This window comes from Acipenser ruthenus, chromosome 13 (assembly GCF_902713425.1).
Source record: "Acipenser ruthenus chromosome 13, fAciRut3.2 maternal haplotype, whole genome shotgun sequence".
Classification (NCBI taxonomy): Eukaryota; Metazoa; Chordata; class Actinopteri; order Acipenseriformes; family Acipenseridae; genus Acipenser; species Acipenser ruthenus.
This window is the reverse complement of record NC_081201.1, coordinates 27,954,546-27,972,318: the sequence shown is the minus strand read 5'-3', so window position 1 is coordinate 27,972,318 and position 17,773 is coordinate 27,954,546. Positions and strand designations below refer to the sequence as shown.

Below are 17,773 nucleotides of genomic sequence, written 5' to 3'. Positions count from 1 at the left end.
CAAAGGAAAGCTCTGGGAACCATGATCCATTATTACAGGGGTAATTCAGTTTCGCTTCTTTTACTTGAGGTTAAAGTTAATTAGATGTTAAAATAAAAAAAATTTTGACTTCACATATGGACATTAACAATCAACCTTATAATGGACTCTGCTAAACTATGGTGTGTTTGATTAGGATTGGAGCTTAGCACATAGTGCCACCAGGTGATCAAATGTTATAATAGGAAAAGTTTAATCTAATTTATGATTTTACAGACTAACTATGTTTTGTCATCTGCACTTAATTAATTGGACCAAATATTAATTAAGGGTGCTTGACAATTTTATTTGTATTAGTTTTGGTGAACATGATCAGTTTAATTTGTATTAAAACTGATTTTTAATTGTTTATTTTTTTATTTTCATGTAGTTCATTTGCTTTATTAATATTGCTATTAAATATTTCCATTTTCTCAACATATATTTCTTGAGATCTGCAGACTATGCTTATTTTACCAAATCCTCTTAAATGAAACCCTGCCCCAGGAGAAGAAAGTTGAGCAAATCCTCCGCTAAGAAATTCTCTGATTGATTATTCACAGAACAATTCGGTACTGTGTGTTATATATTTACAGGTAAAGGGGTGGGATTACAGATTTTTAGGAGGTTTCTTGATTGAGAAAGTCATATAAACAATTTCAAAGTTGTAATTCAATTATCTTAACACCGCCTGATCCCAATAAGTTTGGATATAGAGGTTTTACTGTAAAGCTAAACCACTGGATGAACTTAATTTTATGGATCATATAAGAATTAATAACTAAAGTAACTGGATCATATTCATCTATAAATCAATATATGTAATGCCTCATTTTTACTGACATTACCTGCTGCAGTTTTACAGTTGTCTACCAACTTGATTGAAACATATGTTCTGTGTCTCTCGTGGGATTGTAACAAGAGACAGGGAATTCCTGTACCGTAATGTGAAACAGTGAAAGCTGACCTGTGATAATTAGGCTTTCGTTCTGTTCCAGTGCTTCGGTGAAAAGCCGAGAGACAATGAGTTCTGGGTTAATGAGGAATCGGATCTCTTCTTGTACCAGACCCAACCCTGTGACGCCACCGCCAACAAATCGGTTCGCAAAGTCCACCTGAAACCAAGATAAAGTGGAACCCATTTTAGAGAAAAGAGCAGAAAAAAGGATACACAAATTGGTTAAATTACTGTTATAGGAATGAGGCATACAAGGTTGCAAAAGATTGATGCTACAGTATATTCAACAGAGAAGGATCTTGGAAGTTTTTACCAAAAACAGGGAGAGTAACATACATAGTTATTTCTAAAGTATTCAACAATATGCATGCTATTCATTTCTATTTGGCTTAAATGTATTTTATTTAGTAGTAGCTTTAAATTGAAACATTATTTCTGCAAAGTTCTGAGATTTTGCATTCAGCTAACCATCTATAAAACAGCAATTTAAACATGTCATTTAAAAAGTAGAAAATAAAGTTTGTGCATTTATTGTGAGCCACAGAGCAGTTATGAATAAAAAAAGCAATGCTACCTATGCTTTCAAGGACGGCTGGAGAAGAGTTGAGGTTGGCATGCTAATTTCACAGTACATTTATTTTAAACCACTAAAACCCCAAAAATATGAAAATCATGCACAATAAAACACTAATTAGGGAAATCTGTAAAAGCAAATTAGCCTTAACTGTTTATACACTTCTCTTTTCTCTGGTTTCACTCAGAACAAAGATTATTTTCATTAAGAACATTTAATTTATAAACATAAAACTTAAAATTACTCTACCTAGAATGAATACAAAAATAGAAGAAAATGCTTTGAAATTCTACCTCATCATGTCACAACCACAGCATGTAAATGTCCACCAAATGCTGTTAATTTAATTCATTGTAAAATGAAACAGACCACACAAGACATGTGCTAATTATAAAAAGAAACACTGTATCTATCTAACATTACGATCTAAACACTCAAGCTTTAGCAGTGACTAATTATAGCAAGGTACTACTCTGCTTTATATTATTATCACCAAGTCAAGACGATGGACCAAAAGACCTTAAGCAAAACATCCCTGAACAATCAGGGATAGTTTATGATAAATTGATCCATTTAATTCAATTGATTTCTTTGTTGCAAAGATAGCTGTCATAATAAACATTGATTAATGACTAAACTATTATTGTTTTGAGATTATATATATATATATATATATATATATATATATATATATATATATATATATATATATATTTTTTTTTATTACTTGCTCTTACATCAATGCTGTTAAATGCAGTAAACCAATAGTAGGAGAACATGATAATGCAGGCATTTCTGTACTGCCCAATATATCACAGGGAGAAAAGCATTAGTTTAACAGGTGGTAGATCAACAACTTAGATAAATGTTTCCACTAGTGCCTTCCTCAGTCCTCATATCAGCTTAACTACCTTAATACAGAGTCTCAGCAAACATCAGCTTAACTACCTTAATACAGAATGCTATTTAATTTAAGGATTCTTTGTAAAGGTAATTAGGCACGTATTACCTTAATTTGTCATTATAGTATACAAGAAAGATTACCAGCAGTGATCCTGTGCAACAATCATTTTATTTATATAGCACCTTATGTCATAGACCCCAAGGTGCTTTACAGAAAACATAATACACACAGCATAATAAAACATTAAAATACCATAAAAAAAGACTATAATAAAAAGACTACTTTAAATAAAAGTAAATACATTTCTAATCATGTATATTTAAAATAAATAAATAATAATGGATATCAATAATAAAAAGACTAATAAAAAGGACTGTGTATATAAATAAGTCTTCAATCTTGACTTAAAAACAGCAAGACTCCTAGCATCTCTGACAAAAAAAGGCAGAGAGTTCCATAATGTAGGAGCCTGATAGGAAAAGGCCCTTCCTCCCATACTATTAGTATTTCCCCTCGGAAAATAGCCAAGAGTCCTGCATCCTGAGTGCAGCAGAATAGAGTTCAGGTAATCATTTCTTAAACATATTTAGCTTTACATTGAGAAGCAATATTTCACTCAGCACAGGTATTCCTATAATGCATTACTTCGTACCAAATATTCTACTTAAAAGACCTTCACCCAAATGAGTCTGAATTTATAATCGTGTAATGTGGTGCAATTTTGTCTCCCCTCCGACCGCTGAATGAGTTAACAGAAACAAACTGAAACTGTATAGTAAAGTACTGCCATCAGGAAATGGATGTCAATCTCAATCCTGTCACACTAAAGAACTGTGTACTATGCTGTGAATATAGAGAAATGTTGTGGCCTCTACCATCCTCTCCAACAACTACCTTTGCAGTTCCTTCAAGCATGCTAAAATGATGAGGGAAATAGAGAGGCCTGAGGGTCAGTGTCTTAAGTTGCACCCCCCCCTCCCCCCCCCCCCCCCCCCTCCAAAGTCCACCTGCATTTTCATGAACAGTGCCACTAATTCATATTGCTTCTGGAACAGGACTTATTCCCCCCAGCAAATGCATCACTACTACTTCATTGGAAGCATATTGTTAATTTTTTTAAGGATTATAATGCCTTATTTCTTTTACTGGAGCACTCTTTTCCATTTTCATTCCCCAAGGCCTGGCCTCTAATGCTGGTTGCTGGTAAGTGATTTATTTAAATTCAGAAACCCTATATTTTTAATACAGAATGTTATGGGCAAATAAGGTTAGAGACCAAGTAGCTTTCCATTTTCTCCTAAAATATCACCTTAGGTCACAGCAATCTATGCAGATCTCTGTCCTAGCAAAGGGTAGATGTCCTGTAATAAAGTTTAAAGCACTAAAACACACATATCTATAATTAGCAGTACACTTATCACACTACGGTATGTATCGTGATATGCAAGTCACGATATGATATGTATCACAATACATGCTATCCTCACACTACGGTATCATGACATGCAGGTCATGATACGATATGTATCACAATACATGCTATTATCACACGACGGTATGTATCGTGATATGGAGGTCATGATACGATATGTATCACAATACATGCTATTATCACACGACGGTATGTATCATGATATGGAGGTCATGATACGATATGTATCACAACACATGCTATTATTACATGACGGTATGTATCATGATATGGAGGTCATGATACGATATGTATCACAACACATGCTATTATTACATGACGGTATGTATCGTGAAATGCCGGTCGTGATACGATATGTATCACGATACATGTAATTGTCCTGATTGGCTACTTATATGATGTATAATAAAACGAAATGGCAATTTAAATGAAGAGCCATTTTGTTAAAAGACAAAATTGAAATGAGACAGGGAGATTATGTATCCATACCAACTATAAAACACATTCTTCATTCAGGAGCCATTTGGTGATCTACAGTGAGCCATGTTGTGCTTTTATTCTTGAATCATGATACAAATGTTACATACCTCAAGTACAATACATCATGTAAATAAAGTATCATGATTCATTGACACATGATGAATCGTTACAACCCGATCTCTAATGATTACGTTTAACAAAAATAGAATGTGTTACAATGTGTTATTGGGAAATATTCTAAGAATAGGTTGTCAACAGTCAAACAGCATGGATTAGAAGTTTCAAACAACTGATTAAAGGTTTAAAACACACAGCCTGCCAATTTTTCAGTTTGAAATGTTGCTTGTGCTCTAAAGCGGTAGCTTTTATATCCAGCTTTTATGGAAATCACATCACCTTAAACGTCATCTTTCAAGATGAGGGTACAAATAGTTAACTCTAAACAAAACTACTGCAGATGTTCTAAGAATACCCAGGTCTCTAGCTTGTCAGTTTTGGCTCAGTAGCCTGATGACTCCTCTGTTAGATGAAAATACGGCAGCAAGTGGCAGTCTGCCAGCTGAACTGGTCGCTCAACTATTGGGCACTGAGGCAGCATTTCAAGCCCAATGACAGACTGTCAGCATGTCCAATGAAACCATAGCATCAGTCATGCCGACAATCAGTTTCTGACCCAAAGGGTGCCTAGAGTTGGTCATGTGTACCGATCAGCTGTCACATTTTAGTAATAAGAGGCAAACAAAAGGTGAAAGGAAAGAGATCCACAGTGGAGAGGGGCTGCTCAAGCTGACACATACTTTGGCACATAAACATGGAGCTGAATTCCCAAAAGAAGCGTAGTGCACCCAGGGTGCCCATTTTGGAAGTCCATTTTCAGCTAAACACCATATACTGAATAAAGTAAAGAATTGCTTAAATATTGTATCTCAAAAAGCAAGCATTCATGTACTAAGCCAATAATCAACACCTTTGTCTCCCCGAGGAAAGAGCATCTTTCTGCTACACTGAAAAGCAAGGAAAACAAAACAACTCTTGTGTATATAGTACATAAAAACCTTGAAAGGTAAGGAGTCTGGTTATCACAAACACCATCTTAGAACTCCACAGCTTAGCCCCTTTGCATTGCAATAAAATGAACTACACGTGTGTCAATCTAATTAGGGGGTTTGCTAAATGTGGGCACTGAAGAGTGGGACGTACTTTAACATTTATGTTCTGAATTTACAGTTCCTGATTACCATCCCTGTTTGCAACCAGGTTTTCAGAATCAGTCCTATATTTTATATATATATATATATATATATATATATATATATATATATATATATATATATATATATATATATATATATATATATAATTAATTATAATTTATTAATGATTAGTGTAGCAAAATCACAGTGCACGAATGTGGTCTAGGCTATCTCTCAGGTAATTCAGAAGGAAGCAAAGACTTTTGATCCTTACTGTTTAACCATAAACAAAGTAAATAAAATGAGAAACTGAAAATTGGTGCAGATATGTAGCCAGGAATGTGCTTCTAGTATTCATGGAAATGTAAGTCAAAATGCAGACTGAAAAAGGTAAATATTATAAATTCATACAACTTGTCTTCATTATTTTGAAAAAGAGAGCATTCAAATGGGATTTTCCTGTTGTTTTTTTGTATCAAGTCACCAATAATTTGGAGGCCAAATTAGACATATCTACGATTTTCTGTCATTTTTATTAGTCTAAATGATTTAGAATACCTCAAAGTGCTCTGATGTTTTGCTTTAAATAAAAACACCTGCTGCTCATAAGAAACTGATGCGTTAAGTGGAATTGTTAAAGATATCAATGATTTAATGTGCTCATTTCAAGAAGACATACAATTGAGAATTTCATTGAGCTTTGTAATTTTTTGAAACAATAAAAACCTCTTACTTGAAGCATCCCATATCCCTGATCCTCAATAGTACCTTCACATGTGATGTGAAGCCTGGTAAGTTGATTTTTAGAGCTGAAAGAAAGAGCGGTATTAGCACTAAAGAAACAGGGCGTTAACATTATACCTTTTCAAATTTGTCCTACATTAGCCAACCTTTTTGTATGTAGTTAGGTCATTTTTTGTGTTTTAGTAACTTGCAAATCCATTCAGAAAAATGTAATCTGTTAAAACAGCATTTATGTGCCAATTATAACTGTTAAAATACTATTTGATATACTTTTCACAAGTAGTTCTAATTCCACAAGAACTTCACAGCTTCTTGCAGTTTGCCAAATGCCTCTTGCTTGATAAACATGTCACACACACACAACCAAACGGTTATTATCTTTACACAGTGCCTAACGCTCATTAGTAAAATTTGGAATAGCTGAAATTGCTATGCAATGGGAGTTCTATCCCTTTTATAGTTTAACTTATTTTTTCATGCTGTACTGCTTTCAGCATTGGATTACTTTTAATAGCCTGCTCTTTCTGCTACATATTTGCCTGCAGGTCATTCTGTAGATCCAAGCAGGGTTTTTTCCCCCATTTGCAACTTTCAAAATCAATCTTGTTCTGCATCAGCCACTGGGCAACTGAATGCCACGTCAGCTGTCTGCCTCTCGCTCACACACACACACACTCCTTTCAGTTGGATTGCCTTCAAAATAACTTTAGTTACATGCCTTCAGGGTTCGGCTTCCATTTACCAACCATTAGCTATGGTACCGTTAGAAGAATCTGCAGTGGTCAATTGAAGAACGCAATCTCTTGTAATCTACTCAGTTCATTTGATGCTTGCTTTGATTCCAATCACATACCTGTCAGTTCATTTTGAAAATAACAAACAAGGACTTGTCGAGTTACAGGAAATCCAAATGTCCAATATGTAAGATTATGGGAAAGTGTAAAATGTTGTTGCTGTTCTAAAATGGAGATCTTAACTTATCTGAAGCTAAAACGCCTAAACCATGAGTTTTTGAAGCATTATTTTGTTCACAAGCAAGTGTACACTCAAAAGGGGGATATCTATAATTGATTACATCAATTAAATCAAGATTACTACATTTTTCAATATATTCTTTCCAGACATATTATGCAAATGGAATTAAAGTTGGATTGGTGAGATATGTATTTTTACAGATGTGACTAGTATGTAAGAGAGAAAAAAAACAAGGAGAAAAATATTACCTTTGCCAATCTGGAAAGGAGGACAGACTTTGCCTTGTAAATGTAACCAGGCCTGTAGGTTCTAAAAAAAAGGAGAACATGTAAATGGTAATCCTCTGAAACGGCATTTGTACTGCACATTGCCAAATAAATCAGTGTGATATATTATTACATGTATAGCATTATCTACATGGATACTGTTGCCTTTCAAATCGTTTCAGATAATGCCAAATTTCATTAATCATTTATCATGTGGTGAAACATATTTAACAATATTAAACACTGTATTATTTGCTGTGTTTTGTTTTTTTAACAAACTATTTTACTCTGACTAACTCATTACATTATTTTTTTTTTGTTTATCCAAACTTGGCTTGATAACTCCCTAATGATCATGGTGGTAATTACACATCCAAATTAAACTGTAGAAAAAAAAAAACTGCATTTCCTAGTTCATCTCAACATGTGTGCCTTAATTTACATATTTTGTGTATATCACATCTCTGCATGGCTGACCACTTTATTCCATCTTGGTAGGGGTAACTACAGTGACTATCAAAATAATAAAACCATATAGGTACCTACTTTTTTCTGTGACTCTTCTAAAATAGCACAGAAGAGTCTTGAGCTTTTCAATCTTACTTGGCGATGATCCTTCAAATAATCTGAAACAAAGGAAGATATTAAATTAAAATTTAACCCTACAATTTGAGTTGGACTGTTTAATGCTGCAGGACAGCAAGCCGTGGATACCTGAACCATGTATGTGTATTGCTGTGACGTTATATATTAACCAAAAAAAAAACCAACATATGAATTCCCCTTTCCCTTTTTGTTTACTCCTCACTTACGCCCGTGTCACTCTTTATACATGTCCCTTATTGTAACAAACGGATTGCCCGAGGCTTTTCATGGAAATGCAGATATCATGCACCACTACACAGCTCTTATATAAACATAATGAAAAAAATAAAAAATAAGAAAAAGAGCTTTCATTCCCTTGAGGACCATTAGTGATGTGTGGAGGTCCACTCTAAAAAAGTACCTCATGAGGTGAAAGTTGTTTCCTTTCCCCCCCACTACAAAGGGCTGTATAACAGTGATACACATCTATTTTTACTTTTAAGGGGCTGAACCATTTAGGGCCTCAGGCTGTCAGTTTTTTCAAGGTAGATGGACAGCTCTATTCTGTCTGACTCACAAACGACTACTCTCATATATTAATATCTTTAAAAAAAAAATAACAAAAAAAACCAGGAATCACTGAATGAAGCCTGATGCATTAAAAGCCCTTCAGGCAATATACCTAATTTATTAAAGTCAATTCCTACATGCAACGGTTTTCTTTTTTTCTTTTAGTCCATGGAACCAATCCAAGTATTGTTCAGCTATGCTATGCACTCCTTTGACACAGCCCTTAGGATATGTAAGCTTTTTAGTAAAGAAAAAAAATTACAGGTCCAAGGGGATTATAAAAGTAACATCATTTTAAAACAGAATTCAAAAGGTTGGTGTTTCTACCTCCTTGGAGAAGTTGAAAATATCCTGGACACAAAGTAGACTTTTGCTAATGCAAACCCGTTACACAATGTGAACCACAGTCTCAATCACACTATCTCAATGAACTACATTCTGATGGCATCTGTACAAACCAAATTTCAATGTTATGTATGCATGCTGTCTATATCATTTTTCAAAGGGTTCTTTTTGATGAAGAGTAAGTATCAAAAACATAGATCAAAAGCTAGGCAAGGCATTTTTTAATATGGTACATCTTACAGAGTAGCAAGAGTCTACTGTAGTTAAATTACATCCCTTTCAAAAAGCTCAGATTTTTTACATTTTGTTTCTTGGGGCTTGTGAGACCATATTAATCCAAGAGACACAAACATAAAACACATTTTGTACATGTAGAATGAAATGAGAATTAAAACTTGAGATGAGAGATGAGATTTGTTTTGCGCTTTTTTTTTTTTGACAGCAAACCTGATGAAATAATTTAAGGAATTGGCATAGCGCATCACCGATTAATTATTTAATCTATCTGAACATTTATAGAAACAACAATCATTTCTTAATTTCTAATGTTAGAATACAGGCAGGACATAATGATGTATTCTATTGGCTGTTTCTGCAAAACACTATAAAAAGATACCAGTAACAAAATAAAACATTACTCTTTTTTATATACTAGTTTTATATTTGGAAGAGTTTTGTTACGTTCTCACAGACAAAGACATAAAAAGCAACCATCTAAAACAGCACGTAAATAAATAAATGCATGTTACAGCTGCGATTCATTACATTTAACCAAGCATTGAGACAGCCATGCAGTTTACGCTATATAATGCAACATTTTGCTGTACATATTCTGTAGTTAGCATCAAGGATCCAATTGCCGCTAATGAATATACTTCAGAAAATACTTTAGTATATTCACTAGTTACATACAACTATTCAAATGTTTTTAATTGTCTGTTATTTTACTCCTAATGCTTCACAGAAGGTTGAGCAACAGGACTGCCAAAACAGCACCATACAAACTGAAGCAGCTCACATAATGCAAGGCTGGTACCAAGCCAAATTGTTAATTCAATTGATACCCATTCATTTAAATTAGCGGGAACTATAAATCTGGCACAAAACTCGGCAGTCTCTTTCCCTCAATTAGACTAATTTTAAAAAGTGCACTTAACTGCAAGGTTTTAATACTTGTAACCAAGAATGTCTATGCATGATGTCAAAATGCCAGCCGAACATCTTTCTTTTCTCAGAATTTGGAAAGGAAGCAGAATTAAATGCTGACAGAGAGGACCGCTGACCTCCTCACTGTAAAAGTCCTGTTCCAGAATCAATGGTAATCAAATCCCTTATTGCATTAGGAAAATCACAACTGAATACAGACAGTGATGCACAATCACATCAGAAGCTTTCTATACTAAAGAAATCCTTTAAACCAATTATGAGCAGAAATGCTATTTCTTATAAAATATATTAAATATGATGTCAACCCTGTGCTTCCATTGTGGCAGTGTTTGGTGCCATGATTCAGCAAAACCTTGATAGTATTGCTTAGGACTGTAGTTCACTAAATAATGTACACAACAGTTCATGCAAGTTGCAGATTGTCATCATAGTGGAATCAAGACAAAAAACATTAAACATTATAAAAAAAAGTAGATTGCCATAACCTACATCTCAGTAAATTATGCTGAAGAATGTCCTTACAAATTGGGAAGTAGTTACAGTACAGCACATGTAAAACAGATATGGATGGAGGTCCATACAATATGAATGGGACTAAAATATCCCCAATGGTTACAATGCGTTAGTTTGCAGCTATATATTGTGTGTATAAATACAGTACACCCTCGCTAGAATGAACGTGTTGAGGTCCAAGCCTTTTGTTCGTTATATCGATGGGTTTGTTATAGCAAAAGGACAGTAAAAATAAACGACAAACTGTTGGAGTAAGTTAATGAGATTGTGAATAAAAGTAGAATTACATGTACCTGTTCATTTCACATATACAGTATTCTGCCTTTGCTTTATCCTATTCATTAAAGAATTAAAATGCAGTACAAAAAACAAAAATCCCAAATTGAAACTTTTATTCAAAATCAATCTGACACAAATCGTTTCAAAGTTCACCAAATCTTAATCCAACATGCAAGAATCCCAAACTGATCTTTATTTGCAAATCAACCCGACAGAGAAGTTCATCAGATCCTCAAGTTTTTTTTTGTTGTTGTTGTTTCTTTAATCAATTTTGCTTTGCCGCATGGTTGCTCAACAAGCTTTGACAACCTATATTCACAACAGAGATATGCCTGCGTTGCTGCTTTTTTCAAACAATCAATATAGTTTCCAGCTTTGTTGCAACATGATTTTTTTTTTTTCCCCATGCATAGTTACACAGCATAAGCTTTTTAATAAACAAAAGTGCTGACTTCATTGCGGAGGTGGCATCCCGTGCGTAAAGACTGAGATGTTGGCAGTGTGTGTTTATATTATATTTTTTATTTGGCAAGCTTTAAAAGATTCTTATCAGTTTAAGGTGCTGTTTACACTTACTTTTCAGAGTTTGTATTGGGGACACCCTGATCCTCTACCAAGCACAAAATAGAAACCCCTCAAACTGAAGATACACAACAAGATTACTGAACTACTGTACCTCTATATCCAATACAATTACAGCTTCTCACATTACCCCTATCCACTATAAATAAAATCTGGGCGACTCCAATCAACCACCCACTAAACATTTCAAGCACATGTGTGTATTTGTGTGTAAATGTGTCACTGAGGTTGCATTGATGATCTGCAAAAGGGTATTTGAAAAAATTTACTGGGAACTAATTAATGTGGAACTGAGCTGACTGTTTCATGCAATTACTAATAGGTGAGAACTTTTAGGAAGCATAAGCCTGAAGGTTCAAACAAATAAAAAAAAACAGTGTAGTACAAATCTACAAAGAAATTGTGAAATGGGATGACATTAAAGCATATGGAGATGCCAGAATCCTTTATTAAACCTGAATCTTAAAGAGTGATTGCTAATGGGATTTATTGATGCCTTTTAGAAAATCTTGTATGTTTTTCTACATCTTCTCTTTATGCACTTGACCTCATTGCCGAAAGAAATACAAAATGTGTCCATTTATTTCAGAAAACAATATTGGTTGACTGCTTCATAGGAGCCACCTGGAGGTCAACTAGATCACTTTTTATAAGAAGTGAGTTACAGATGAACGCTACAGCCCGGTTCACACTGCAATGGTGTAAGAGACTAGGAAGATTTGTCTACCCAAACATGGAACTGGCACAGAATAAGAAATCCTGTATTTTAGGTTACAAAAGTTACAACAAATCAATGAGTTACAAATTGGACCAGCTGATTAATAACCTAATATTATCCATATGCAGTGGCTCCACCTCCACTTTACTTTTTAAACAGTGATTCTTCAGTCTAATTCCACTGCACAGTGTGACATTTTAATTACCACAGCCACTCAAGGCCACTTTAATTCTGTCAGTGAGTTTCCAAGCTTTTTATGAGGGGCATAAAATAAAACTGCTATGCCTGATTAACTAGTTTGCCTAGTGACAAGAATTATAAACCTCTTTGCAATCCGAGTGAAAACAAAAATCAGCAAATTCATTTTAAATCATGCTGACAGATATGAGAGACGACAAGCCCAGCCTATATTCACATCATATTATACATTACATTTTACATCGCATTTTGTGTCATTGGTATTCCGCTATAAATTCTTGAAAAGCTTGACCTGTACATTTCAACTTGGAACCTAATTCTATTTTTTCCATGATTCCTACTGTACACCATGAAAAAAAACAAACAAACAAAAACACAAAAACAAACAAACAAAAAAACTCCAGTTTTGTGTCACTAACAGGTTATAAATATTTGAAAAACGTCTAATTTAGCAAACCCCCTTTATCATATTCAACATGCAACAAAACCATGGTTACCAACATTCTAATTTAAATAACGTTTGGTCACAGCTGAGCTATACATTTATAAACGTGTATTACACAGACCTTTATAGCATAAATTTACGAGTAAAAATATGCACAGAATAAAAACATTAGATAGTTGAACACAACTAACTTGCACTTATTATTCAGAGTCTGAACTCCCCCTATCCTCCTTCAGCACAGCCGGACTCAGAGTCACTGTAAGGCAAGGCAGACGGACCTGCTTCGTCCTGCTGCGGATACTTCAGCCGTCGGCCAGGGTATTGTGCCCAATATTCATGAAGTGTTTTTCTCTTGCGCCCCATTTTCAAATGATGAAACTACAGTACTAAGAGACCACTGGGATGACTGACAGCGACCCCCAGCCATTCAGAGTGTAACGGAGACAGGACAGACAGCAGAAGTATAAAAACTATACAAACTAGAGATGATTTCTAAATGATTATTTTTGGGAAGAAAATAAAAAATAGCGAGTGGTTTTACCAACGTTTCTCAAATATAAATTTATTTCAATTTGACGTTTAACAAGCTTTACCAATTAATATAGAAAAGTAGCAAGCCTAGTCACAACTAGAGGTCGGCACAGGTACCCGAAAACCCAGGTAATACGGAGGTTTTAAATTACCCGACGCTACCCGGGTCTCTTTTTACAATCTTCGATTTATTAATTTGAGAATTTAAAGAAAATGTTGAAAATGACAACGCAGCTGTAAGCGCGGGTATCTGGCCGGCTTAATAAAGACAACATTGAAACAAGCTTTGCATTAAGCCTTTTCTTACAGGATATCACTGTTTTACAGAAAACAGTAACACACAGCAAGTGGCAAGTACAACTCAATAATAACAACTGCGGCGACTACACGGGAATTAAATCGGAAACAGGACACCACAACAGGGCACTACAGTGCGACTAATTTGGTTGCATATGCAACAAAAAATGCGCTTGTGTGAATGTACATTTTGATTTGGGTGCCCTTGTGCCACTAGGAATTCCTAAAGGCTGACTACAAAAATAAATGTGAATTTAAGCTTAAAGTATATATATATAAAAAACACAACACCACCACACAGATCTAAACTCTCATAGCTCAATCGTAATGAGATTAATCACACATTCAAAACTACAAATCCCATACCCTGCCAGTTTTACTGATTTATCAGTGCGATGGCTACTCGTTTCCAGACAGTTTGAAAACTTGTCACACCAAGATGAGGAAAATATCAAATTATTTTCATGTGATTGGAGAAGTTTCAAAGAAAACCGCGATGAACAAACTTCAGATATGTCGGCGTCTTTACAAGAAATCAGCAATGAAGTTATTATTATTATTATTATTATTATTATTATTATTATTATTATTATTATTATTATTATTATTATTATTATTATTATTATTGTTGTTTCCAGTACTGAAAAAGGTTACAGATCTTAAGGGACTAAATGTAGGTGAACTATATAGTATTTAAATATGTATTATACACTTAAAACATTAATAAATGTGTGTTTATTTATTTATTCATTTTTTTTTTTTTTTTTTTTTTAATCATTACCCGAAAAAGATCCGAGTACCCAGGTATTTATCACGACGGGTATCCGCTTCTGGATTTTCTACCCGTGCCAACCTCTAGTCATAACATATTAATATAATGTTGGATCAAATTAACACATACATTTTTTCAGGCATTTCTGAGGGCAAAACACAGAGTGTATACATAAACTCAGCCTGAGATGTGGCTAGTCATAACATATTAATATAATGTTGGATCAAATTAACACATACATTTTTTCAGGCATTTCTGAGGGCAAAACACAGAGTGTATACATAAACTCAGCCTGAGATGTGGCTGACTGGATTTGATCTTTTATTTCGTTGTGACCACCGCATACATGAGAAAGGAACAAAACTGCACCTTTACCAACATAAGAAAGAATATGAAAAAAAATAATAAAAAAGAATTATATTTTATCATCAGACAGCAGACCAGCACCTGTGCAAGCAGACTAGTTTGCAGAATGTTGCATTATTTCGTGTGGCCTAATAGACAAATCCTGGTGTGTCGATGTATGTTGCGCTAACATAAACCATCTGAAATTTGAAAATTCAGTTAGTCAGTTACTGAGCAGCATAATGGACATAATTTGTAAATTAAGTTGGACCAGGGGCAAATGTTCATTCTGAACTGAACAATGCAATGTACAAATGAAACACCTACAGTATACATGTACTGGAGGTATTCCAACTGCAGCACACTAATGACCTACAATGGCCTCCTTTTCCTCAGTTTCTAATCAGGTTAATATCAATTAAGACGGGTAGTAATTCAATCCAGAGGCTACTTATTAGTTCCTTAATTGGTGCTGCTTACCAAAACTAAACCAACATTAACTACATTGTTTCTGCTTCTGTGTTTTAGGAAACATTTAATTTGCAAACAAAAATGAATTACTCGCAATATAATGTAATCATCTAAACATATTGTATTGTATATTTTGTTATTTCTTAAAATTGTATCATCCAAACTAATGGTCAAATACAAAGTATAGAATCAAATAATAAAAAAAAAGTCTAGGAGAAAATGCTTTAACAACAGAATGAATTAAGATGGATTACCAGTAATATGATTTACAAAACCAGTACTATAAATTGATAATGGTGCTCTTCCCCAATAAACATTCATTTATAAAAATGAATTTTGCTTAGAGCTACGAATCTATTGACGTGCACATGTCCATGACACCAGAAATAAGTACCCTTATCATTTTGCTGTCCAAAACTTTTTTGGTAAAAACTTAAATATAAATATATTAAAACAGAGCTCACTAAATGATTTACCATAAATCCAGTTTTGGCAGAAATCTGTACAGCTATGCACTGGAAGATGTGTGGTGTCCAGCATAACACGTGCTTTTGCACATTACTTAAAATGAAAACATTATTGCAAAACATGAAAGCTTTGGGCAAATATCTCTAGATTCAATTTCCCTTGTATCAGAGTTGCGAGAGGAGAGATGAAATTATATTGTGGCATGTTGTACCATGGCTGTGGCAGGTCACAGGGGAAATTAACATTAACTCATGTACCATTCAACAACACATTAGAGCAATCAGTATCATGAAAATGTAAAAATCGCCTTAACCTACATTCACTGTATGCACTTGATGCAAAAATGCAGGGGTGACAGACAACCAGCTAGCTCCATATACCACCAATTTCAATCTTCACAATAAACTCTGCAAAAGAATGTCCTCAACACAATTCATTACATTTTAATAAGCAGGCTGTCAATACATGTAAAAACCTCAGCATGACATATAGACAGACAGTTGGATAGACAGAACCTCTCCATACCCAGCCAGATTCTGATACTCTCAATAGCCTGTGCAAAACAATGTCCTAAGCAAGTTTCAACACAGGGGGAATAAACAGTTCTAGGTAAACTTTAAAGCATGGAATACGTACGTGTACAGATGTATGTTCATATGTGCCCTCAGCTATTTCTCCAAAAGCAGAAACTGTTGCCCATTCATTTGGTGAATCTGCAGAACTTTTGCTATAGAAACACCTTGGTTCTAACCATTCAAAGTATTGATTTACTCCAATCAGTGACATTCGAAAAACATACTGTACCTGTGGAAATTGATGTCTGGATAATTTGAATACTCAGATTTCCTGGAGTTGCGGTGGGGGAATGTGCAGAAGAAGGCATTAGCCAGGAGGGAGGCTATTTGTTCTTGTGACAATGTGATGGAGCAATTCTTCTGCATCTTAAGCAGCGGTATCGGCTGCAAGGCAAAAAAAAGAAGAAGAAAAAGCAGAGATAATTGGTTTAACAATTTACCAAACAAGGAGTCGAAATTACATTTAGCAAATTACAGGGAGTAATTTAGGTCCACTACTGGATTCTTAAATCAGCCAGCACCATTAAACACAAGGGCCATTTATCTCTGCTGAGGGCCTTGTTTAAAGGGACTGAAGATTACTAATCAATACAAAAGAAAAAAAATCAGGCAGTATACAGCTGCAGCATTAAACACAAGTTAAGTTTTTTAATAAATATCTGCTGTAAGACTACGGCATACATATATACCAGCTCCAGAATTTGCAAATTCATATAAGCTCCCATCATGGGGATTCCTAATAAAAACAAACAAAAAAGGCTGTTCAATTTAAGATATGATTGTTTACTATTAGACTGAATGCAGATGCAACATGAGTGGAAAAACACTGCTAGTGCAGGATAGGATGATAAAAGTCTGAAATCAATAAATCACAACCTTACTTAAAACTTTCCAATTAACATAGATGAAAAAGGATGAGTAACTCTGCCAAATATTAATGAGGAAAGAGCTTTTCACAAATTTATTCTGAATGGTCATTTTACTCAATAAAAATGAATGAGTGAGACAAGAACAGGCGGAGCATTGACCATAGCAATACACAAATCAGTCAGTTAACTTCCCAATCAGACGAAGTAGGGGAACGGAAGTAGAGTCCAGCTCCAATATCAGTACATCATTAATCTCTACATCAGCTCCACAGCAACAGGCAATAGATTTCAATAAGCCTTGAGGAACAGAGGTGGCATTTCTATTGATCTCATTGTCGCTGCTCAATTTTCTCTCTTATTGAACCAACATCGGATCGTCTCAGGGGCCAAAACGTCCTTATTGTTAACAACCTCAATACATTCTCAGCTGCATTAGCAATACAATATAATGCATGTATGAGCTGCTGTTAACAGAAAACTCTTACACTATACACCCAAG

General features: G+C 34.6%; 1 protein-coding gene across 6 annotated transcripts in view; it reads right to left on the bottom strand.

The window, feature by feature from the left end:
* LOC117418229 (poly(ADP-ribose) glycohydrolase-like) overlaps nucleotides 1–17,773 on the bottom strand; it is a 54,215-nt gene that overhangs the window by 14,880 nt on the left and 21,562 nt on the right. For all 6 annotated transcript variants that reach the window (XM_034031025.3, XM_034031026.3, XM_034031027.3 and 3 more), the window contains 5 exons: nucleotides 16,635–16,789; nucleotides 8,091–8,170; nucleotides 7,527–7,587; nucleotides 6,293–6,368; nucleotides 986–1,133 (listed from right to left, as the gene is read on the bottom strand). In XM_034031025.3, the coding sequence (XP_033886916.3) occupies nucleotides 986–1,133; nucleotides 6,293–6,368; nucleotides 7,527–7,587; nucleotides 8,091–8,170; nucleotides 16,635–16,789 (520 nt within the window). The remainder of the gene's footprint in view (nucleotides 1–985; nucleotides 1,134–6,292; nucleotides 6,369–7,526; nucleotides 7,588–8,090; nucleotides 8,171–16,634; nucleotides 16,790–17,773) is intronic.